The sequence below is a fragment of the Hylaeus volcanicus genome, chromosome 1, assembly GCF_026283585.1.
Source record: "Hylaeus volcanicus isolate JK05 chromosome 1, UHH_iyHylVolc1.0_haploid, whole genome shotgun sequence".
NCBI lineage: Eukaryota > Metazoa > Arthropoda > Insecta > Hymenoptera > Colletidae > Hylaeus > Hylaeus volcanicus.
In genome coordinates, this window is record NC_071976.1 from 9,097,007 (window position 1) to 9,122,439 (window position 25,433).

The 25,433-nt window shown below is 36.9% G+C and overlaps 2 protein-coding genes across 6 annotated transcripts in view; one reads left to right on the top strand and one right to left on the bottom strand.

The window, feature by feature from the left end:
* LOC128872082 (flotillin-2) overlaps positions 1–25,172 on the top strand; it is a 150,442-nt gene extending 125,270 nt beyond the window's left edge. For 2 of the 3 annotated variants that reach the window (XM_054114415.1, XM_054114424.1), the window contains exons 2-8: positions 11,732–12,028; positions 12,925–13,157; positions 13,977–14,096; positions 14,235–14,449; positions 14,655–14,838; positions 14,982–15,128; positions 15,540–25,172. In XM_054114415.1, coding sequence (XP_053970390.1) covers positions 11,732–12,028; positions 12,925–13,157; positions 13,977–14,096; positions 14,235–14,449; positions 14,655–14,838; positions 14,982–15,128; positions 15,540–15,569 — 1,226 coding nt within the window. In that variant the 3' untranslated portion in view covers positions 15,570–25,172. The remainder of the gene's footprint in view (positions 1–11,731; positions 12,029–12,924; positions 13,158–13,976; positions 14,097–14,234; positions 14,450–14,654; positions 14,839–14,981; positions 15,129–15,539) is intronic. The other variant, XM_054114433.1, reaches the window with a different exon arrangement.
* LOC128872035 (glucose dehydrogenase [FAD, quinone]-like) lies at positions 7–8,588 on the bottom strand. 3 transcript variants are annotated; one of them, XM_054114319.1, is made up of 4 exons: positions 7,046–8,588; positions 3,951–4,178; positions 3,314–3,484; positions 7–1,619 (listed from the first exon to the last, which is right to left on the bottom strand). In XM_054114319.1, the coding sequence occupies exons 2-4, from the start codon at positions 4,144–4,146 to the stop codon at positions 118–120; spliced, it is 1,869 nt and encodes a 622-aa protein (XP_053970294.1). In that variant the 5' UTR covers positions 4,147–4,178; positions 7,046–8,588; the 3' UTR covers positions 7–117. The 3 variants fall into 3 exon arrangements, with proteins under 3 accessions (XP_053970294.1, XP_053970304.1, XP_053970312.1); XM_054114329.1 differs by having other exon boundaries at positions 8,276–8,351; XM_054114337.1 differs by lacking the exon at positions 7,046–8,588 and adding an exon at positions 4,747–5,173.
* Positions 25,173–25,433: the final 261 nt, after the last annotated feature.

Below are 25,433 nucleotides of genomic sequence, written 5' to 3' on the forward strand. Positions count from 1 at the left end.
TTTGACTCTGAATCTTGTTTGACTCTGAATCTTGTTTGACTCTGAATACATTCTCTAAACTCTGAATCTTCTCTGAACTCTCTGTATTATCTCACTCCATTTCACCGCCAACGCAATTCACCCTCGACCCCTCCTCTTCAGCCAGAACTCCTTTATCATATCAGACCCCTTCTCCCCAATCATGATAGCAGGTGCATTCGTATTCCCACTGACGAGATTTGGCATGATAGAAGCATCGATAACTCTAAGACCGCTAACTCCATAGACTCTAAGCTGAGGATCCACGACAGCCTCTGGGTCCCAGTATGGCCCCATCTTGCAGGTCCCCACAGGGTGGTAAATGGTCGCAGAATAGTGCCTGATCATGCATTCCCAATAGAGATCACTGTACATAGGTACATGCTTGCACCCAGGGAACTTCTTCGAGTTCAGCTCGCTCCCAAAACGTCTGAACGCTGAAGTTCTGCTCAGAGCAACCCCAATCTTGACTCCCTCCACTAGAGTAGCGACATCCTCAGGCTCCTTGAAGTAATTCGGATAGATCAACGGATGATCGAACGGGTTCTTGCTGCGTAGCTTGATAAACCCCCTGCTCTTAGGCCTGAGGAGCATAGGTATCACGCTCCAAACATCCTTGTCATTGATAGGCCCATAAACATCGTCATAGAATCGCTTAGTGAGTCCATGGACCTTCCTGATGTGTCTGCCCCCGTCAGAATTAGTCGAACCCGATATAAAGTGCAGCTCAATGTCCGGGAAATCATCAGAAGCATTCACGTACTTCGTATTGACGAATGCTAATCCTTCGACACCTCCTAGAACCGTCAAGGGACCATCGCCAAAGATGGCGTACTGCATCACAGCCTGGACGCTGTGCAGCCTCTTCTCCACCATGGAGATCTTCTGGTTGACCATGAACGTGAGACCACCCAGACCCACGTGGTCCTGGAGGTTGTGACCCACTCTGAGGTCTTGAATCACAGGAATCCCATGTTGCTGAAGATGTTCCCTAGGTCCTAATCCTGACAGCATCAATATTTGAGGGGAATTTACCGATCCTCCAGACACGATTACTTCCTTTTTAGCGCGTATACGAATCACCTTTCCATCCCTGACGAACTCCACTCCATAGGTGCGTTTGGACTTTGGGTCTATCAGGACCTTGGTGACGTGGGAGTGCATGGCGACGTGGAGGTTCTTGCGCAGCCTGGCTGGTCGCAGGAAAGCCTTGGCCGTGGAGCAACGACTTCCACGTCTGATGGTACCCTGGGCGATCATGAAGCCCGTGTGTTTCTCGCCATTTATGTCGCGATTCTCGTAGCCCATCTCCTGGCCAGCTTGGACGAACGCTGCGGCCAGAGGCGTGTGCCAGGGCGCTTCCTGAACGGTGAGGTAACCGCCAGTCGAGTGGTACGGGGTGTGCGTTAAGTAGGGATTCTGGTTGTCCTCGGATTTCTTGAAGTAATAGAGGACCTCCCTGGAACCCCAGCCTGGGTTACCTTGTTGCTCCCAGATGTCGTAGTCGCGTTTGTTGCCGCGAAGGTAGAGCATGTAGTTGAGGACGCTGCTGCCTCCGATCACCTTGCCTCGCGGCCAGTTGCACCGACCGTTCTCCATCGCTGACAAATATAAGTATCAGGTCATTAAATATTTTGGAATTGTTGGAAAATCTTTTGGAATTATAGATAAACATCAAGAGATGGACAATAAATCCGTAATAAGAAACAATTATTATATTTGTTGTAAATGGACACAAGGATGAAAATATTAACTGGTGAAATAAAAGAAACAATCTAGAGCTATTCTCGCACTTTCGCATAGACTAGATATCTTTGACTGACTGGCTATACCACGTCTTTCTCGTTACCTTTATTGTTTACTTACACACACACATATGGACAACATACATACACATCCATCCATTTATTCTCGCATTGTAGAATGCCAATACATATATTTTCAACAACGTATTAAACGTCCGATTTGGTTTATTATATCTCGAGCAAGAAGCAATACAATTAATTTCGACCTGACTTTTGATTGCGTACTGAGGTGTGTATGTTAAGGATGATGTGTGAGATGTAGACTGACGGTAGATAGTAGTAGTTAAACAGTTCAGTATAGGTTATTCGAAAGGGTCCTTAACCATTGCTTAATCAGTTATTTTTCACCTTATTATAGCATTTAAACTGTTTTTTTTTTCTTTTGCAATTCTTATATTAGATGTGGAAATTCTATGCCTTTATATTCAATTATTTATAACTCTACTTTAAACAGACACTTGTAATTTTGATGTATTAACCCTTCCGGTACGGAGGAGCTGGCCGAGGTTATATTAGGTTGTCCCAAAAGTTTCTTTCGTTTTATTAATAATTAATTAATATATACACAATATTGTATGTTTTATGTTACATTACTGAATTGTGTACGATTCATTTCGCTTCATTACTGTTACAGCATCAATGTCTAAGAAGTTAGATTGTCTATTTATATAAACACTGCCACAGAAAATAATTGAATGCAACTCACGAAAGAAACTTTTCGGACAACCTAATACATTAAGCCGCGAAAACGTGTTCTGCGACGTTCATAGAAATCTCGAGCATGATTGACATTAAACTTTTATAGTTTTCTAATGCATACTGCAGAAAGTAATAATACTTGTTTCGTGGATGCCACCAATAGGTGACATTAAACCGAAGGGGTTAAAAAACCAACCTTCTAAATCCTCAACTTGATCTCAGCTGCAGTATATCGATACACGTAACTTAAGTCTCAACCTGTTGGTCATTACAATGCATCTATACGAACATTAGTAGCCACGAAATTTTTTAGTTAATGAACATAGAACGTATCGATATTTATTACCCTCAGGGGCTGCAGCTATGTTTGATCGTAGCTGGAGTACGGGTTTAGCAATCCCGAGGTACCCGAGCAATAGATAAATGCAAATGCAAAGTAATTTAAAGAAAGAAATATTACACTGATACTTTAGGTGTTTTAGTCAAGTTCTTCGACTTCGCATCCTTATAAATGAAATTTACTCACTCGCTATAGATATTTTCTAATCGCCATCAGGTTTGGACTTGAGTATAGAAATTCATTATAGAAATTGATTCGTGACGATTCATTTAAAGATTTGGAAAATAAGTATTTTAATCAAGTAGACAAATAAATATTTCTACTTGAATTAGAGTTATAAATGATTGAATATAAAGGCACAGAATTGATTTTTACGCCTAATAATTGATAAACATCGAAACTCACGAATGCGCAGAATGGTTTAGAATCGTTTTATAATACAAATTCATACCTCGACAAGCACCTTCGTCTGGTTCGGTTTTGTATTGCCAATCGAGCTGACTAAGCTGCAAATAGCCAGCTAGAAGAGGCACATCCGAGATTTCGGTTTCGTCGCCTCCAGCTTCCAAAAGAAGCACGTTCCAGTTTTCAATCTCTGAGAGGCGACTCGCTACTACGGCTCCTGTAGCGAAAGTATACGCGAGTTTCATAAAAATTTCTAAAGTAAAAATATTGCATCGCGAGAAAAAGAGCGGTAACTTAGAAGTAACTTTATGGCAAGTGATATATCATAAAGTTTCATAAACAGTTAAACCCGAGAACGTTGCTATTCAGATTTTATTAACGTAATCAAAATTCATTTTATGAATTTTATTAACCAATTGCACGCAGAATAATTTTTATATATTTCTTATATATTAGTTTCTTTATTTTTTGAAAATTCTTCGTCTGGTAAATGACCAGAATTTTATTTATAGATAACAAATGAAACCAACTGTATCAATTTATTCGTGAAATTAATTCGATTAAACAATTAATTCCATGGTTGTCCATCGTGAGATATTTAATTTTGCTAAAATTGGAGGATTAATCGTGTTATGAGGGAGTCCGATCTACTGTACTATGATATCGTTAGTTAAAAAACGTACCTGCAGAACCGGCTCCTATCACAATAAAATCGTAGGATGGCAGGAGCACCTCGGATGGTATATTAATCGGCGGCGCTTCGTTGTCCATAACTTCATATTGGAAGTAGACGAGCGCGGCCGCGAGGACCGGAAAGAACCATGAAAGTCCTGTCGATGCAGAGGTCAGACCTCCTGCTAAAACGCTCTCGATACCCATTTTATTCTCCTGTAATTACCCTTAACGATCACCTGTAACGTTACGTAAAGGAAGAATTAACGCTATGTACACGTAGATTTAAATTAAATCGGAAAATAATTAGCAGTACTCGTAAATAATTCACACCTCGAATTAACTTTGTGTTAATGAATCAAGTATATCCAAGTCTATACACACATTAAATTTATTTAATATATTTAAATGCACGCTATAGGGTACATAACTAAATTCTTACAAACGTTTGAATTGCAAAAACCAGAAAAGACAATGCAATTATTATAAAAAAATTACACTTATAAAACACGTATACAATTATTCCACCATATCAACAAACAAACAATCTTTGCTTGCAATGATTATCCTTCGGACTTGACACACCACCATCCATCTTCCATGCAATTTTTCAATTCACCAATAACACGATCATAAATAATTCAAATTCAACCTCTAAACAAATTTCCTTTTACAATTTCATTATATTTGCCACAAAAGAGCCTGTCTATAATAATCTCCATTTGAATAAAAAAAAAAAAGATTATCACTGGATTTAACTGACGACCCTTATCTATTAACAAAATTTAATTCTGTCATAAATCGAACCTTGCCACGGTAATTAACGAACCGTTAGGGAGTCGTTAACGGTCATCATAGGTGTAGACCGTCTTCGTTAAAGAATCCTTCGATACTGTCCAATCGAAGTCGATCCAGAGTCGCGTAGAAATCGGTCGAAGAAAAGTCCGAGGACGGATACACGTGGTCCGAGGAAGGGAACGCGTGCGTTACGAGACGAATATCAATGACACGTGAAACTTTCAGCTGTTAAGTAATTCGCTATTAACGCGGGCAGTTCGCCCGCGACGATACTCACGTACCCTATCGTCGAAAGTCGCGTATTCCACGAAAACCAGGTCGTGCACGGAATTTCGCAGAAAATGTAAAACGGGGATAACGGAACGCATCTCCTTCGCCAACTACGACGAAACACCGTTGCAATGGTACAACCCATAACCCAAGTATACTGCACGTAGGAAAATTGGTGTACTCTAAATGATACTGGGTTGAAAGTGCACTTGACACATTCGCGACACATTTGGACATATATGTACTTAAATTCAATAATATTGTTTATTTTCGTAACATTTGTATTATACGAAATTTATTTTATCCGTTAGGATCACTTTATGAATTATATTTATATAAAATTTCATAAGTCCTTTCTCAAGGAGGAAAAGGACGCATCCACCTTGGACGCGTGAAAATCATAATGATATTAATGAATATTAATGAATTTTTTGTCAAGAAGTATTGCCCGAATACAAAATTCTGTTTAATAGGGTTTATTATATAAAATGTATTAAATAATAAAAAAAATAATTTTTATTCGCGTTTTTAAAAAAAAGTATAAAGATTGAAAGAGAAGATTGAAAATTGAAAGCGGAGCAAAAGGTTCATATCAATTTAAATTTATCTGCGATCCGAAACACTTTCTCCTTTAACAACTCGAATTAACGAGATCGAAACTTATTTTTATGTGTTTCCTGTTCTATAAATAAGAAAGTGAACAAACTTCCTGTTAACTCCATTTCATTTTACTTTAGTTTGCTCCTTTTTCGAATCTGTCGGCAGAATAATTAAGTACGTCGCTTTGCTGTTGATTTGGACATTTTAAAATCGAATATGCTCGATCAAGTTTCAATCCCACTTGCAGTATATCTGACTCCATTTAATTAATATCGTCTCTCTTAATTGAAAATTCCGTGTGTGTCTGTATAAAACGTATATTACAACAGATGCAGTCTGAACAAGCATATTTTATATAATGTAAAAGTTTCCACTGTTAGTTTATTTTGACTCAATATCTTTAGATTAGACTTTTAAAAATGTTCCATATTTTACACACTCTTTTAGTCGCTTAATTACATTTTTTTTATCAACTCAAAATTACCAACAACCAGACGAAATGAATTCTATATTATCATCTTAATTTCTAAAAACAAAAAACTACATATATTATTTTATTCATAAACTGTGATCCATTGCTATCGTATAATTTATTTATATATTTCTAAATACCAACAGTCAACCTTAATAATAATAAAAGGCTTCAAACGAGGAGTCTGGAACATTTATGTCGAATACAGTACGCTTCAGACTTATTTTGTTATAATATTTGACTTTAATTAATTCAATTTTCTTCGCGTAATTTAATAAAAATATCTATACAAATTGTCGTTGACACGTAACATGGTTGTCCTGTTTAGTTCGGATCAACGAGGTTGTGGCGCACGCGCCATACAGAACGAGGTCAGACCCATAGAGAACGATCCTTTATTATTTGAACCGCAAAGCGGAATCATACAGGCGTCGCTAACTATTCCCGTCAGCTTTTCTATTCTCGGGTTTTGTGTCATCCTTTCTGGTCCTAATTGAAAAATTGCGCCTCACAATGGTTTTCAATTCGACCTCCACCGCGATTCGTCCCACTGTGCTTGTCTTCTAAATCGAATTCCATTGACAAATATTCTTTTCACGCTGTGCTGCTTGACATTGAAACAACTTACCAAAAGACGTCAGAGACATTCAAGATGTTAGACTGTATTAGCTATTTTACTTTAAAAGAAATCAGTACTGTTTTATATTAAAAAAATTGATCGTTGGCAGTAAACAATTGACGTCAAAAGTTCGATAAATTCCAGACGGCAATCACTGTAGTTAAAGAGTCTGTAAGCGAACTTCCGCTAGTAAATTGGTTAACTGCAACGTTTGTATTAACTTAATTTGCCTTTGAGGTAGAGAAGTTGAAAGCATCCTCGTGGACGAGTAAATCGTCACGTAGCCAACAGACAGACGTTCGATGGGGATTTAATGGGTTTGAAAAGGAAAAGCAGTACTCGCTCACCTACTTTCCTGGGAGATAAGGAGATAACGTGCACTCCAGAAGCTTCGTTTCCTCTGAGTAATCGATGCACTTAGACGTTACACGTATCCATCCTTCAGAAAGAGGATTTCCCGGCTTTTACATTGTTCAGTCACGTTTGCTTTCAACCCCTTCCGTTGTCCACGTGATTCGTCACAGAGAGTACATTCTTCCGAATGGTTCGGCTATTTGAAATATATGAAATCTAGTAGGATATCTATAAACTTCTTGTACGATCTCCCGTTCACTTGGACATCTAGAATTTTCGATCGAACTCTCTTCGAGAGGCTTTCTCTGTCCGCTGAGTTCGATATACATTAGCTTTCTTGTCACCTTTCTTTCATCGTACACTTGTAGTTTGATAGATTTTTTATCTTGAATGAAATGGCGATTTTCGAGACAGAAATTTTAATAACTTCACTAGTCTATCAGTGCTCTAGCTCTTCCAAGTGTCAACCTAGCAAGTTGCACTGAGAGCTCGTCAATAATTCATAAATAATTGAAAAGTTGGCCTGGTTGGGTTACTTTCTTCGTACACTTGCACTCTGTTAACTCTTCTATCTTGGCCTAAACACTGTATTTCGTAGCATCGATATTAAGAGAAGGAATTCTAACAAAACTTGAAAAAAGTGTCCCACTGTTCCACGTATCAGTCTTCTAGCTTCAGAGATCTAGCTCCTCCAACTGAATAGATCACACTAAAAACTCATCGACAATTCCAGAATAATTCGAAAATGTCCTGTGGTCACTTTTCTTTCTTCATATACATGCACTCTGCTAACTCCTCTATCATAGCCTAAACGCTGTATTTCGAAGCATCGATATTAAGACAAGGAATTCTAACAAAACTTGAGAAAAGTGTCCCACTGTTCCACGTACATTAGTCTTCTAGCTTCCGAGATCTAGCTCCTCCAAGAATCAACCGAATAGATCACGCTAAGAACTCACAAACAATTCACAAATAATTAAAAATTTTAAAGACGAAGCTTCGAAGAAGAAACACTTCCTTCAAGAAAGTCCTTTCGATGCCAACGAAACTAAGGAACACGACTTCTGGTTCCTCCTCGAGATCACTGGCGTTCAGTTCGATGGCCCAGAAAACTCGAAACGAGAAAAGAGGCCAGCGTTCAACGCTTTTTTGATCACTTGGAGAACGCAGGGGAATCCTCGTGGTCGATGAGACAGCCACACGGAGGAAGGTGTAACACTGACCGTGACCTTGCTCCTTGCACGGACGTCCGCATGCTGGATCTGTCGAGATTGGAACGGCGGCTGGTGAACAGGTTACGAACCTTTCGAAGCTGAACACGCCGCATAACGGTCGACGACTTCCCCACCTTTTCCTTCGACTCGTGCTCGTTCCATCGACGTTCATCTCCGCCTTCCTCGTGGGATCGTTCTTCTTCCTGTACCATTGACTTGGCCCCTGTAGAAATGGAACTTTGCTTGTGTAAACAGGCAAAAGATTGACAGAAAGTTCTGTCAATAGGCAAATGCTCTGAACTAAAGCACGGTTTAACTGTTGACAAATTAAGACTGTTTACCCTTTCCAGTGGGATGATGGGCACTCTGAAGGGACATCGTAGGTCTCGAAAATTTGATTAGTGATTCATTGAAGGTTTCCATTCAAATATCACGAAAAATCGAATGAAAATATAGTATACAGTTGATCCCATAATTATTCGTGCTCTCTATGTCTATTGAAGAAGTTTGACTAAATTAAATAATATTAGGTTGTCCGGAAAGTTCATGCCTATTTTCAAGAAAAATTCAAAGGCATATTTGAATTTTGATGTATATTTATTGAATTATATATGTACCATTTTGTTCGACAACCTTTCCACCTCTTAAGAAATGTACACATTTTATTTGTTTTCAGCCATTCCGATATATTCAGACTTGTATCGCCTACTAAAAATCGGCATGGACTTTCCAGACAGCCCAATAGTTTTGATATCACCAAATGAATTTTTCGTTTAAAATATGTATATGAATAAGCAGGTATTTAGTTTTGAGACCACTTATTGGCCATGTATGTTTGACTCGGTAAATAATTCGTAATTTATTCCAGAAACCAATTTCGTTACCTCCATATTTCGTTTTCGTAAATGTTGCATGTCCTTAGACAGGGTTGAGAGAGGGGTAAAGAATGCCAGAAATCATTCTTACGTAATTAATGAACGGCCCCTAATCGGTTCGAAATATGGATAAATTTAAAGAGGTCACTTTACACGAATTCCAATATCTGTCTTTACTACCAACGTAATGATCAAAATGTACGTGTCAATAGCGTATAACTCTCTGACTGAAAAAATCACATTTACACGATAGCAGTGGATAACCATTAGGTAACGAAACCACGTGTGCCCGATAGCTGTCGATAACCGATAGTTGGAAAGATCACGTATGCGTGACAATGACAATGAAAGTGTTAATAACTCGTTCATTTGCGTCTACTGAAATGCATAAAATTTTGTTCTATAATTTAAACTCTGGTGTTTGTTTTATGGATGACGAACTACAAGATATTTTATTGTTTCTTTATGATGCGTGTACGATATTCATCTACCTGATCTCGCACATTATTTCGATGTAATCGAATGTTGTCGACATAAGTTTCACGTAAATATGTAATGTTTTGCTTTCGCATGACGTTGAATATTGTCTTTTGTTTCATTATCACAAACAGATGTTATCAAACGTGGTATGTTTATAAAATATACATTTATCAGGATTTATTCTTAAAGGTGAACTTTCTCGTTAACTTTTGTCGTAATTGTTATTTCTAATTAAGTAGTAACTAGATTTATGTCAAAAGGTCAAGTTACGTTTAATAAACGGTTTGAGATTAATTGGAATAGAATTGTAGTAAAATATATAGCGAGAATTCTAACGGAAAATGTTCGAATAACTTCAATAGAGTCTCGAATAATGTCACGAACGGGATTTGAATTACCGTAACACGCGAACGAAAATTCCTGAATATCATTAACGAATTGTGCTCAATTTTTTGACTATTCTAAACACGCAATAGGTATGCGTATAATATGAACTTACTAAGCCAAAACTTACACAGCTATATTCATATCGAAAATAGTAGAATATTCACTTTTTTAAATTGCGTAATGATATTCGGTGAAACTAATCTGATTGAATCAAATTATGAGTGGGAAGGATTCTGTTGCATAATAATTTCAGATAAATTTGAGTTGTATAAATAAGAAACCCTTCGTTTTCAATTACTATACAACACTAATGATAGTATATTCAATATTTTAGGGGTGTGATGAATATTTCCAGTATTTATTTAACGGGAGAAACCATACTAAAAGCGTAAACATTAAGTGTTTTACGTGATTTCTTTGCAGAGACAAATTTACTTAATTTTCCTTAACTTTGAAAATATTTCACGTATGTTTTAAATTAAATTTGGTAACTTTACATAAATTCTTCTCTGTAAAGAGAAAATATCCTGATAAACACTGAATTCTTGCCTTCCCAATTTCCCCCGTTAATTTGAAGCATGTTTTTACGTCGAAAAACGATGGCAATCGAAACCGCGCGCCTGAGGAACGATCGAAGAATGCCGAGAATTTCAAAATCAATGGTCACAGTTACGTGAGACGAGTCACGTTTACAATGAACGATACACGGCATCGGGGAACCTCTATTTGACGTCATCGTGCGGACTTACGGTAAAGAGTGGTACCGGTCGCCATACGGGAACGACCTACTTACGTTGCAATACTCGACGCGGTTATGTATTGTCTTTAACGATCGTTGAATCACAAGGCGAATCATGGCATTACGATAAACAAGGGGGAAAAGTTTAGACGTCGCTTACGCTGACGTCGTTGGTCGTTGTGGCGCTTAGACTAACTCATTGAATAGTATTGAATGAGAAAACGCGATATCAATTAATCATTCTTTTTTTATATTGCTTTAAAGGATTTTTTCTGCGAAAGAAAATGCTTTGGAGGTGTTAGGTTCTTATTTATATTTTTTTGGAGATATTAGAAGTACAAACTCTAAGGTGTAAAATAATATCTAAACAAAAGGATAAGAATAATAGGCAGAGAAGGGGACAGGAAGTATAGATGCCTCGATACATGTGGCAAAAACGTTTATTTGCATTCAATTTTTATGAAATGTTATAAAATGATATTCTTTGTTCGCGTTTGAAAGCATTCAAAATTAAGAAAAATAATATTATGTAAACAAAAGTTGCTTATTTTTCTTTGCAGTAGTATATTTCAAGAACAGCTTACACAAGGATTTTTATTTATTTTTATAAACACTATTAGGGACTATACACATATCTTAAATTTGCAAGACAGGATATATAAATAATATTTGGTCATTGCTTGGCCAGTTGGCACTAAAACTACCAAGGTAAACGCAATTAGAGAGTCAGTAAACTAATTTACCAATAAAATTAATTCTCTAAATTAAAATACCTGCTTCTAAAACCTGCAATAAAACCATTATTAACATGTGTTCACTGATTTTAAAAAGAAGTTCAAGCCGACTGGCTTAGTAATTTTAATATCAACAAGTTATGGTAGCACTTTTTTCAATTGAAAAAGTACCATTAGAATTTCATTCCAAGTAGTTATCCTGTATTTTATCTACTTTTCCATTGAATTTTTCCCACGAATACGTTTTTAGGAGGATGTTGCGGATCGATGAAAAAGAGGACCATCGTCGGAGGCTACGCCTTCACGTGGTGGTTCGTCACCGACGTTCAACGGCTCTCTCTGGAGGTGATGACGCTGAATCCCGTTTGCGAGAACGTGGAGACAGCCCTTGGGGTGCCTTTAACCGTCACCGGGGTAGCTCAATGCAAGATCATGAAAGCTGACGAATTATTGCACACTGCCAGCGAACAATTTCTCGGGAAGAGCGTGCACGAAATCAAATCGACGATCCTCTCTACCTTGGAGGGCCATCTTCGCGCGATATTAGGTAAGATCGGCTAAACTTTAGTAAAATAAGGTGAAAGGGAAAAATAAGTTTGTAGGCAACACGCTGTATTTTAGTATTATTATATTTATTCGTCAAGTTTACTCTGTCTACATTGTTTTTGTGTATCTTTTCTATATATTATACATATGAATCGTTCACTAAGAAAGTAGTTCAAGTCCATTCGTTTGAAAAACGGAGTTTTCGTAATAAATATGTTGATTTTGTCTGTTGCAATTACATTTACGCGTGCAGAAGCTTATATATTTTTAATAGATCAACATATTTTTGTGAAAATTGACAGATATACTTATATTAGACATTCAATATTCTCAAAAATAAATTGCCAAATGTCAGCATTTCTACGGCCTGAAAGATGATATTCTTCTCTAAACTAAGAAAAACTAAAGAGCCACTTTTTGAAAAGTAATTGCAAAGAAACGAATGGTAGCGAAGACACAATAATTACATGTACCTTAAAGACCAAGAAAAACATTATTCAGTCATCCACATACATCTATGATAAAATGAACGAAAAATCACTAAATACTCAACAGAACATTCTAAAAATGGCCCTTTGATACACTTTACGCAAGGCCATTTTTGTCACCCACATATACCTGTCCAATAAAATATTTTCTCACTCTTTAATGTACATCCAACCATAGTGTAGAAGTTCAAGTCAGCACTTGCATTCATTTCTTCAGAATTAATTCCAAAAAAAAGAGACGTAATCTTCGAGCAATTTGACTGCACTGTCCTTAGATTCTGCTTAGAGCCACGTACGTAACGCGTCCAAGAGCTTGCCATTCTCATCAAGGAACGCTAGTTTACAGTCTCATAACTACTCTACCGCGTTGCGAGAAGGTCTGTTAAACAAAGACCATCTAAACTTCCAGGCACGCTCTCGGTGGAGGAGATATACAAGGATCGAGATCAGTTCGCGACGCTCGTAAGGGAGGTCGCCGCGCCGGACGTCGGTCGCATGGGCATCGAGATCCTGTCGTTTACGATAAAGGATGTCTACGACGACGTTCAATACTTGGCGTCGCTTGGCAAGGCTCAGACCGCCGTTGTTAAACGGGACGCCGACGTTGGCGTCGCGGAGGCGAACCGCGACGCTGGCATTCGGGTACGTTCACGAACATCAGAATGCTTTCAAATAGGACCTAATTTTGTCAGCCTGTGGGACTGTTCAATAGCAACATACTAGTGTAAATTTAATAGTTCGGAATTCTATAGTAATTTATTTTTATTTTAGCAGAAAACGTTAGCAATGTTTGGGATATCAGTAATGCCTCCACCATAGCACTCGGTTATTATTATTATTGTTTACAGTGCTTTCTGATAGGACCTAATTTTGTCAGCCTGTAAGACTGTTCAATACCAACATAGCAGTATAAATTTAACAGTTCGGAGTTTTATTATTATTACATAATTAAAACGTAGACCAGAGAAATACTTAAACTTGGCTGAACCAAATTATTCGACATTACGTTGTGAAACATAACGTTAAACGTAATATGTTAGATGACGTAAGTTAATCGTCTAACTGAACTAAATTTATGCAATTGTACTTTCCCAGGAGCTTTATCGTAGTCACAACACGTCCCGAATAATGTCGCAACTAGCCCCTCCTCGGTCCACATTTTACGTATCCTAACGTGTGTTGCTGTTAGGAGTCTCAACACTTTACTTACAGGCTTTTTAATTCCACAATCTATCCCCAAGAATTAATTTACCGTGTTGTTGGTCATCTACCTACAATGCCCAATTTATGAAAACGGATAAATGTTTCGTCGTGCCAAATATACAATACGTAGAATTTAATGTTAGCCTGAATTAATCCTTCTTTCCTGTTTCTGAATAAATCGAATACAGAAACTCCTTTTCTGTGTTCCTAGATAGGAACTCCTCTACGTTACTTCTGACGTTTTCCCTTTTCTTGCAGGAAGCAGAGTGCGAGAAAGCAGCGATGGACATAAAGTACAACACCGACACAAAGATCGAAGACAACGCCAGACTCTTCCAGCTGCAGAAGGCTAACTTCGATCAGGAAGTCAACACGGCTGTACGTCGATATTCAAACATTATTACCTCCATTAGCTTCAACTTTCACCATCCTTATTAAAAGAAATACTACTATTTTATGTCCTTCAAATAAATTAAAACAAAATAGCCGCGTTGAATCCATCGTTATTTATCACAGAAAGCCGAGGCTCAGTTGGCCTACGAGCTCCAAGCGGCGAAGATAAGACAACGGATACGAAACGAAGAAATTCAGATAGAAGTCGTGGAAAGGCGCAAGCAGATCGAGGTGGAGGAGCAGGAAGTCCGTCGAAAGGAACACGAGCTCCAGAGCACCGTGCGGCTTCCGGCTGAGGCCGAGCATTACAAAATCGGCAGAGTGGCCGAAGGAAAAAGGTTCTTAAGAACTCTGAGAATAATTTTGTCTCGTCTACTATAGTTTACGATAACTAGCAGTTAATTAAAAAAAGTTATTCAGAGCTGAAGCTCTACGTACTCTCTGAGAATAATTTTGTCTCGTCCACTATAGTTGACGACGACGAGTAATTAATTAATGAAGGAATTTAATTCGATGTTTGACAACTGGTTTCGTTGTTTACAGGACACAGACGGTGAATGCGGCTACGGCAGAAGCTGAGAAGATTCGATTGATCGGAGAAGCTGAGGCTCAAGCTCTGGAGGCGATAGGAATATCGGAAGCTGAGCGTATGCGAATGAAGGCTGCTGTGTACAAGAAGTACGGCGAGGCAGCCATTCTGAATATCGCTCTGAACGCTCTGCCAAAGGTAAGAACTCATCTCCGCAAGTTAACCACTATTTTAGTGGTTAAAGTGTTCGAGTACGAAAAATTAGACAAGCAACCAGTCAACTAGCGTCAACGACCATGCAAGCTTATTTTTATTCTAACACCATCCGTACGTTGTTTCAGATTGCTGCGGAGGTTGCAGCACCATTGGCCAGAACGGAGGAGATTGTTCTTCTGGGTGGAAACGACACGACCAGCGGAGAAATTACCCGCCTTGTGGGGCAAGTACCTCCAGCTGTTCAAGCACTGACCGGTGTAGATCTGTCAAAAGTATGTTCGAGGGGCTTTTGGCCTTCTAGAAAGTGTATAGCTAGCGCTCATGATCAAAAGTAACGTGGATTAAGTTAAAAATTGTATGGTAACAGTCCTTTCGACCCTTTGTTTATACCAGAGAATTCGTTAAACGCCTACCAACAACATTTTAGAAAATAATGAAAAGATCAATAATAACATAATAGCGAACGGATTGACAAAGTGACTGACAGCAACTGACAATTGAGATTGGAAACATTCAAAGAAACTTTAGAATCTCTAATTCTTGAAAAAGAAGACATAATTCTGCACCGCAAACGTAGACTTAGCACCGCCCACCGTTGTAGACTTGCCACGACTTTTCTTCTGCTTTGACAATACGATAATACCGAATTATGAAACTAACAACGTTCTCTCATGGTGTTTTAGGTGTTAGGGAAAATACCAGGGGCGAAGTAATGTCGAATGCAGCGACAGGTAGAACGACCAGGCGATCGGACATTCGGAATCAGCTGAAGAAAGGAGCAAAAACTCTATACTGCCAAAGGTTTCTCTGCTATTCTATTATCCACCGGTGACACTCCAACTTTTTTCTCTTTCCCGAATTACTCTACCTCAAACGTAGATGAAGCGAAGCTGAACACAACCGGTCAGATCGGTCGTGGCTCCGCCAAGAGCGCGTCGTTTTAAATGTCGATACGGTTGAACGATTGCTCGTCCCACGCGGTCACGTAAAGCGCACATTGTCAAGTTGATCCTTATTATCGTCGTCCGTGCACGACGGTTTCCAACGAGTTCGATTCCTGCGTGCATCGAAGCGACTGGTAATTTGATTCACGAGGACTTCCGGAGGCGTCGACACGGCCATACTAACGCAGAAAGATTCTCGTTGAACCAACCAAGTTAGACTCTGCTAGACATGGTCAGTGCCTAGATCATATCAATTTTATTGATAGAATCATTGGTACCTACCTGAAACTCTAGATCAGTGATTGTTAACCTTTGCAGGCTTGCCATATATTTTACAAGAAGATTCTTGGCATTTCTTATAATTATAGTAATAAGTCTTCAATTGTAACAGTATACGTTCGATGAAGGAAGAAATTTAATCCGAAATAAGTATCAGTTTTGACAAGACATATTTAACCTGATTTCCTGATTGAAGATCTAATAAATACATTTAACAACCTTGCAGGTCCCACTTATCGCTTACTTTAAGTATTCCTTAATTCGTGAGATGTATAAATAAAAATAACTACAAGAAATAATTTCCTTTGTAAAATAAAATGTTCAGGTTTGATGCTTCTTTCGGATGAAATTTTTCATTAAGTTATAGTAAAAATTTCAAGAACTATAATACAATAAAAATTCATCAGATTTGTTGGTTAAACACGGTGGTTAGGAATCACTGTTCTAGATCAGTATTGGTTGATGCTAGTTAAGAACAACAGAACATAACCTCTGGGGTTTTCATCGAAGCTTTCGTCAGCAATTGAACTTTAAACGGCGCAGCCGGGACGCGATCGCAATTGGAAGGAAAAATGAAGGAGAACGAACAACACGAAGACAAGCGAATCGTGGCCACCAGCGAATTAGAAATAAACTTAACACGTTGACTGTCATGCGCAGGGAGAATAAACAAAAATGAAAGTGGCAACACATGGAAACATGGTACTCTTGGAAAGCTAATAGAAGTGTATAAGATAATTTATTGAAACGAATGGTAGTATGAGCAACTCATAATGGTACAGAGGGTTCATCCAAAAAGGCCACTGCTCAGTAAACCGCTCTGTAAGAACTCACGCAGCAGAAAAACTTAGAAATTTTTCGCTCTCAAACATGGCTACCATTCCTGGTAGCAGTAGCTGCAGAGTGCGGTCGCCATCTTGGGAAACTAAACATTCTTAAGTTCACCCTGTGAGTTTTCACAAAGCGACTTGATAAGCGATACCTGTCTGGAAGCATCCAAAGCCTAACCCCTAATATACATCAACTCCCATTAATCCTTTGCGGATGATCGACCAGGTGACCGCGTACAGTAAACATCTCTTAAGCCGTCGACTGACTTGCGATAGAACATTGTAATGTAACGCGAGCATTCGCTTAGTTTGGCGAACTAGCGAGCGACGAACCGAGCCGTTCTTGCGCTCGGTTCGCGCTCGATCGTGCTCCACTGGTCTGTCGATTTTTTGACGAACCTCTTTGATCGTCTACTTTTCACTGAACTGAGTAGGAAGCATTGAGAGAGAATTCAGCCGAGAGTTCGAAGCGAACATTCGTGATTCCAAAAAGGACCTTGTAATGTAACGTTGGTGTCGAACCGTAAAATTCGTGCCGAGCAGTTACATTACAGCGTTCTGTTGCAAGTCAGTCGCCGGCTTTATCATTCAATGTGTCTGTACCCAACGTGTTGAAGCATCTTCCGCATACAGCGTGTCCTGCTTCAAAGTGACCGTCCCTAAAGGATTACAGGTTTAAATATTTATTGATGAAATAAGTTATCTTGTAGCTAAACCATCGCGACAGTCACCGTATTAAAACTCGTGGTAGCGCGATTCAGGCGGAAATCGAATTACATAGGCGAATGTACGCCTTTGCATTCGCATAAATCTATTGTGATTGAAATTTTCGATCATTGTGTTCAACGTAACATAAGTAAATTTAACAAAGGGGAGAAGAGAGTAAACGTTCGTGCGGAGTAGGCGACGTGGAAGTCAACTGTCCGTAGTCGTTGTACATACCCATAGTTACGTGTGTATAATAGCAACTGAGGTTTTTGCCTTGCTTAGAACGAGACGCGACGAAGGAACGTGTTCAGAAGAACGACTCTAGTGCTGATTTGCAGCGTTCCTTAAGCTCCAAAATGTTTAATTACACACGTGAACGCTCGGATTCGGTACAATTATAATAGAATGGTACAGATTTAAAAAAAAAAGTATATTATAATTCACAAAATAAAATTTAAAAAGGAACAATGAATTTAGAGAACTTGATATACAGTCTGTATTATACGATACTTGGTATCACCTTGCAATATTAATCGATACTGTTTCAAACTGACCTAAACTTAAGGACATACAATGCAAATGAGCACAAGTTTCCTCGTTCATCGTGTTAACACTCGAAATTCTCTCGGTTGACCACGCATCGGAATCAATCGCATTACCAACAAACTATGTAATATTCCAAACCGAAGAAAGTGCCAATTTGTAAATACAGTATCTCCTTGCCACTGTAGCAAAAGAATAATGATATTTATATTGCGTAACGAGCATTCTGTTGCATTGCACATTTTTATTCTGTTCGCAATAGTGCTTGCATCAAGCAGGTCTCAAGATACATATAATTTTTTCCAAAGAATATTCGAGACAGACACCCTGCTAATAATGGATATCGGAGGATTGCAGAGTACAAATTCCATTAATGTCCTGCACCAATATATATTTTGTGCTCGAGATATATAGTTAGAGTGAAAAGGGCTTTGTTTGGAATGGTTTGAAAACTTTCATCGTTTCCATTAGTTCGTTAAATGATATTTTGATACATATAATTTATTTTTATACAGATTATATTTATTTTATATCGGTAGGGAAGCTTTGCAAATGTACAAGAAATCGATATCAAAACTTTGGAGCCTCAAAAAAAAAAAAACATTAATCTATTTTAAATGTCTTGAAATTAATTAATGCTTTTACAACTACAAAGTTTGGTCTTTCAATTTGATAAAAAAATCTTCCAATGATTGACAAACATATTTAGATGAATTTTTGTAGTGTTATATACAAATAATGAATAATAATAAGTCAAACAAAATTGAATCTCTCGAAGAAGCTTTAATTGCGCCACTTTTACGTGGGCCTTACTTCTTTTTTATTGAAGAATGCGCGTATAATTATAAATGTAGTAATTCTTGTTTACTATTTACCTTCCTTTTATATGCATTCCTTTTATTAAATTTGTATTACTGATCAAATGTATCTTCCGAATGATACAATACAGAGTAAATATTATATACAAGATATAAGTAGAAATGAGCAGTACGTATGTAATATGCACAAAAAAGGACATTTTTATAAGTGCAGAATAGTTATGGTTTACAAGTGTGAATGTATAACAATCGTATATACACAAAAAAATTAGAAAAAAAATAATTGTACGAAAAAGTTATCATTTCGTTGAAAGTATAGCGTGTAAGGTTTTCCCAAATTTTGTTAAATTTTATTTATTTAAATATTTATATTAGCAACGAAAAGTTTTCAATCCAATGCAAGCAGTAGCAAACTATTTTTCCCAAGTAAACTGTCGCGAATATCTAAACACTAAAAAAGGGAAGTGCAAGAATGTCAGCTGTTAAAGAAAAGTCTTCCCCCCCCCCTCCAAATAAAAAAAAAGAGAAAAAAGGATGGAAAAAGTAAAAGCATAGTTCATTTAGAACAGTACAAACGAGATAATGACAGAGAACTAATTTCAAAGTGAAATTATATTGAACGAGATCGTTGAAAGGTCGTAAGGTCCATGTCGATATAGTATTTTTAATAATAAGAAGCGATCGAAAGCTGTTAATGCCGATTATATTAAAGTAGAAAGATCTATCGCTCTCAGGCAGATGTTTTATATAAGCTATTTTTAGTAACGTTTAGTGCACCCTTTCCGATGGGTAGTCAATGCGAGAAACGCGCCATGTAAGATGTCTAAATAGACTCGAGAAGTTTCTTCCTTTCGATATCGTAGACCGAGAAAGTTCAGATACATGCTGCGAGGAAAAAGGAAAAAGAAAATTACGTCCACGTGCTTTACAAAATGTTCTCTTAATCGATTCAACACAAAAAGTGTTCGACTCTTATTCCCAATCGGTGGTGAACCAATTAGAAATTAGACGATTCGTACGAATCGTTCGTCGTCGAGGAATTTAACTCTTTGCTGTCGAAATACGGGATAAAAATTATTTAAACAGCGAAGTGCTTATCTTAGGAGCAGGGCCGGCGCAAGGCAGGTTCAGCGCGTTCGCCGGAACCCAGTCCCGCGTTTTTAGGGGCCCCGCGGTCTACGAAAATGTTAATTAACTTTTTACGGAATGATGATACCATTAACAGATGCAAGAAATTTTTTTATTAGCGATGATTCAGTTTAAAGGAGTGACAAAAATCATCAAAGTATTATTATTTAATATTCATCTTATAAAAAATATATAGCATTTGTAAATAAATAATTCCGCGTTGCAAAATTTAAGTGTAGGATTTGAATGTGAATTCAGGCCCCGCAAAATTTTTGAACCCGGCCCCGCAAAAGGTCACGCCGGCCCTGCTTAGGAGTCGCAACAACGTGACGGGAAAGTATCAATATTTTCCAAATTTATTTCTCCTTAGAATATTTCGATACCGTTCTTCCAAATTCAGCTAATAAATTCAACTGATAATAGTCCGAGAGCCTGCGACATAAAATTTCGGCCAATTTCATTACAAATATCCTTTTGCTATTTGACTGTTTTCTACTAAAGAATAAAAATAATCCAAGACTGGCAAAGCACAAACGGTGCATCGCTCCCTTAGAAAGTCGGAAACATGTAAGAAATAACAGTATCTTTGACTGAAATTATTATTACTGAAATTTTTAGAATGTATCGTTGACATACCAAATTGCATAAAAAAGTTGATCTGGCAGATTGTAAGCGGTGCTAAACGGGTGCTAATGATTTTAGTCAAACTATTAGGTCGTCCTATAAGTTCGTGCCGAAGACTGTGTCGAAATTTAATAAAAAACCACAGAACTTTTCTAGTAACGGTATAATGAGTATCTGAGAGAGGTGAGAAACTATTGTGAAATGAGACAAATTATCTTTTCTTGTGACACTTGAGAGTATGTTTCATATATTAATTTGAAAAATAAAAGTATAAACGTTTTTCCAACAAGGTTTTCCGACTGCCAGACCCATTTAGCACCGCTTACAATCTGCCAGACCAACTTTCTTATTCAATTTGCTATGTCAACAATACACACTAAAAATTTCAGTAGTAATGATTTTGGTCAAAAATCAAATTATTACAAAACGCCATAGTGAAGCGTTGCACCATTGAATTCATGCCAGACCAAGCATTTCTGAACTAGGGAGACATACCATCTTAGGAAAACAGGTTCATTTGTGTAATGAAATGAGTCACCCATTTCTGTCGCGGGCTCTCGGACTATAAACTTTATAATACGGAACATGGAATCAAGGCAATTGGCAGATGGTACAAAATTATTACAGAAGACTGCGAAACTGTAGTATTGACACTCGTTGAACAAATGTCGACTAGCTTTGCTTTTCGTCACATAGATGGCAATTGTAGTCGATTCTACTACCCACCGTTCGACTATAGTTGGCGCTAATGTTGAAAAGAATAAAATATCTAATTCCATGATAGTACATAATATGCACACGACCTAACGATATAAATCTCTTTCTAATGAAATTTATTCGTTTTCTAAATTAATTAACTAAATTCGTGCTACTCGAAAATAATTTCGATCAGTACGACTATCATGCTTGGAACAAATGCGACCGCAAAGAGTTGAAAACTTAGATAGTTCGTATATAGTCCTCGGATATTCGAGGATGATCGAAAGTTCGTGGATTTCGTGAAAACGTCACGAATTGCTCGAATTTTTCTAAATACTATTCGGCCCAAAAATTGTCCCATTGTTCGTGCTCTCTGTTATAGTGGACGTTGAGATCCCAGTTCCTTTCTTTTGAGAAAATGTGATCGCAATGGTAAAGAAAACGTTTTCGTTTCGAAAGTTTCATTGGTAAACCTGATTAAAATATATACTCTTGATCACGTTTGCCGCAACTCGGTCGACTCTTTGCATATTTTGTATATTTATATTTCACTTGATCAAACTGTAATAATAGATAGTTTTACTTGAGATTAGTGATATTTTAGTATTCTACGCAAATTTATCTATGTAGAAAAATTGTGATTCGCGACGCCATTGATATTCATGTTCACGTAACGGTCACAATTTTTTTCTTTTTCACAAAAAATATTCTTTGAGAATTACGGATACTAGCCCGTGAGGGATAACAAATTGAACTATTTTTTAAACACATAGACATTGCAAACCGACAACAAAAGAAATATGACTCGCGAGAATAATGATTATCGGCTGGCAGTTAATTTTTGCAATCGCTACTTTCTTCTCTGTTTTATTAAAATCGAACAAGTATAAATAATCACGCTTCTAAGAAACGATTATACGGTGGATTATACGGTGGATTCTAATCGAAGTATGAAATTCGAATAATCTGTCTTCGCTATATATATTTATTTCGCGTCAATATTTTTACTCACGCTTGGATGATAATTCACAAGAAACTTTTTTTTATTCTATTCTCGAGTTTTTCGAGAATTGCACTCGCGTAATAATGCTACGAACTACTATCGAGTAGTACCAAAAACAAACAAAAAAATGAACAAAATGAAAACAAAGAGGAATGATACCTCGTCGTTTGAGCCTATTGCTAAGCGAATCGCGATTTGTGTCGCAATTTTCTTCGATTGATTGCTCTAAGGCGTTTGTTTTATTGTATCACTTTACCGACTGTTAATCTATTAACACGTTGACTGCCACCACACTAATACTCTTAAAAGTTTCTACTGCGATTAAATTTTATTTACTGACCATTGGAGACTACATAATCAAACATTTATTGTGGTATTTACTTTTGTAACTTCACCGAAATTCAAATATTTCATATAAATTCGTTTTCTTTGATATTTAAGTTTCAAAATTAATTTTGAATTGGGTGACATGGCGGTCGACGTGTCAATAGATGACTCGTCTCGAACACTTGCCGACTGGTAGTCTATTAATAGGCTTCTTGTTTGCCGACAATTATCAATGACAGTCTATTAATTGTCTTTTGGCTTCGACATTTATGAATTAGTTTTTATGGTAACCAATAAATTTTGTTAAAATTGTATTAAATTTAATGATGAATTTTAGTATTCGCGCGTGACAGTCTTAACCAAACCGAAGCCTATGTCCATACTATTAGTCGGTATAGTGATATGTTATTCTTCCCGATGAAACGTTTCACTAATATTTTACTAACGAAATGAGAATATTTTACTAACCAGAGGAAACGATTGTAACGATACAGAAACCTCATGTTTCTGATAAATAATGTGTGTGTTAACAAAACGCGTTAATACTCGCTATTTTTGGCTTTCGAAACTAACAAAATCGGTAGCGGTAATTGTTTATATTTAAATTCTTCTCTCGTAACCAAAGATCTCTCGATCTGAAACGTGTTAGCACGAATGTCATTTTGTATTCGACTGTCGATAGTGTTCTAAACTAAATTTTCATTTGGAATTTGATATGGCATTTATTTAAACTATTTTCATCAGTTGTCATTTTGAATAGAAAGGTGAAAAAGAACACGAAGGTAATATGCGTTTACTTTTTATATTTGTTAGGATATATGGATTTTTAAAAAGTTTAAATGCAGTTTGAATCATTCTAAAACATTATTCAATTTCAAACAATTCAATTTTATTGTTAAACGTATTTTAAACATGTACTAACATACGTTTAGTTTATGTAGTAGTTAAATATGCATTTTTACTTGCATTTCCTCACAAAGATTCTCACGTTTTTCATTGGAAATACCCAATAGTCGACTTACAATTTCCTTAGTTTATTTCTTTATTTAATATTTGTTTGAACTTACACTTTTGAATTGTGTCGTTAAATCGAATAAAATGATGATATTCGTGACAATGTCTTTCGCGTACCTTCCTACTTTTTTCAATTTGCAATGACGAATATATTGCAGCTCATTATACATATATCGAAGAGGCAACATACTACGTAATTTACCGTTAACTGTACAAATATCCATCTACGGGCAATAATTTCATAGTTTTCCAGAAACAGCTGAACTTTCGTTAATTAATTTAACACTAAACCTATCACAGCTGGTCAAACGACCATTTTCAAACTTTTCTATACTGTTTCGTATATACAATATATACATTATATACAATGGCTTCATGTATTATTCAATTTAATACCACGTGAAATATTGTTGCATCCAATTTAAAAAAGTGTCTTCGAGACTAGTTATTAGCAAATAAAGTGTCAGTAGGTTTAGTGTTAAATGTCAATTAATAATTACTTTAAATCTCTTATTACTTAGCGCGCAGTCTGTGATTCGAATTAATTCTTGGACTGCGAACATAGCAAATACAATTACACAGACCTATGTGTGTGTGTGTATAATACGATCATTTCTTATTTCTAATTAAACAAACTTCAAAAGGATCAATTTTATTTTCAATACTAAAGGGAATAATATGTAACATACACATCACACATGCTAAAAATAACTCGACAATTATTTAAAGGCAAACAACATCCAAACGTTAATTAATTATTTTTAAATAATTGTACATATTATTAAATAATGTTTAACGTTTCCCAATGACCGTCGAATTGATATAGGTGGATTAATTTCCTCGTTACATTCCACGATTCTTTATTTCCGATGCATTTTGTTTTATTCGCTGTCTTCGATATACAACAAATATCGACGATTCACCGTCTGTTTCGTAACTAAGAAAATTCTAAATTCTGTGATCGGCATCGGCGAATGATCGCTAAGGAAACTCCTGCGTCGCGAATTCGAATATTCGGTTTGCAGACTTATTCGTGGATGGGCAGAAATTTTATTCGATTAATACATGACGAATAAAACGACTATGTATAAACGATTTATTCGACTGACATCCTATTTTTAATTGCATTTGGTAATTATAATCAAGCAAACAAGGAACAAATGTTCATCTTCCATTTGTTATTTGAATTTTTTCATCAAAACTAAAAATTCTGTCCATCCCTGTTCCTGTTTGAGCTTCGTATTCGTGTGGAGTGCCATATACACGCAATCGAGAGTACTTTTCTGAAGCAGAGATATGTAATATATTGCGTTTTATTATATTTTACGTTATTATATATATTATTATCACTTTTATTGCTGCTATTGTATTATTATATTAAGACGACAATTATACCAGGCATTGTATCGTTTTTTAATCCTCCATTCATAAAACCGTGAAAAGAACCTCGATCGAGAACTACCTCTCGATCCCTGATCACTGTGTAAAATATGCACTCGTACAAAATTGGGGGACCGTTTTGTCGTTGTTCAGGCGGCGATGTTGTTTACGTTAAGCGAGCGAACTTTGGTTGAGATTCGGTTCTTGCGAGGTGTACTCAAAGTTGAGAAACAATTTTATTTAAATAATACATTAAAAATAAAAGTAAACATTTTTATTC

Bases quoted from the DNA above. Each gene is read 5' to 3' on its own strand.
- LOC128872035 (XM_054114319.1), bottom strand. From the start codon at position 4,146: ATGGGTATCGAGAGCGTTTTAGCAGGAGGTCTGACCTCTGCATCGACA. The intron at 3,485-3,950 runs GTACGTTTTTTA...CTTTCGCTACAG, and splicing joins GATAGGAGCCGGTTCTGCAG to GAGCCGTAGTAGCGAGTCGC. The intron at 1,620-3,313 runs GTATGAATTTGT...TATATTTGTCAG, and splicing joins AGACGAAGGTGCTTGTCGAG to CGATGGAGAACGGTCGGTGC.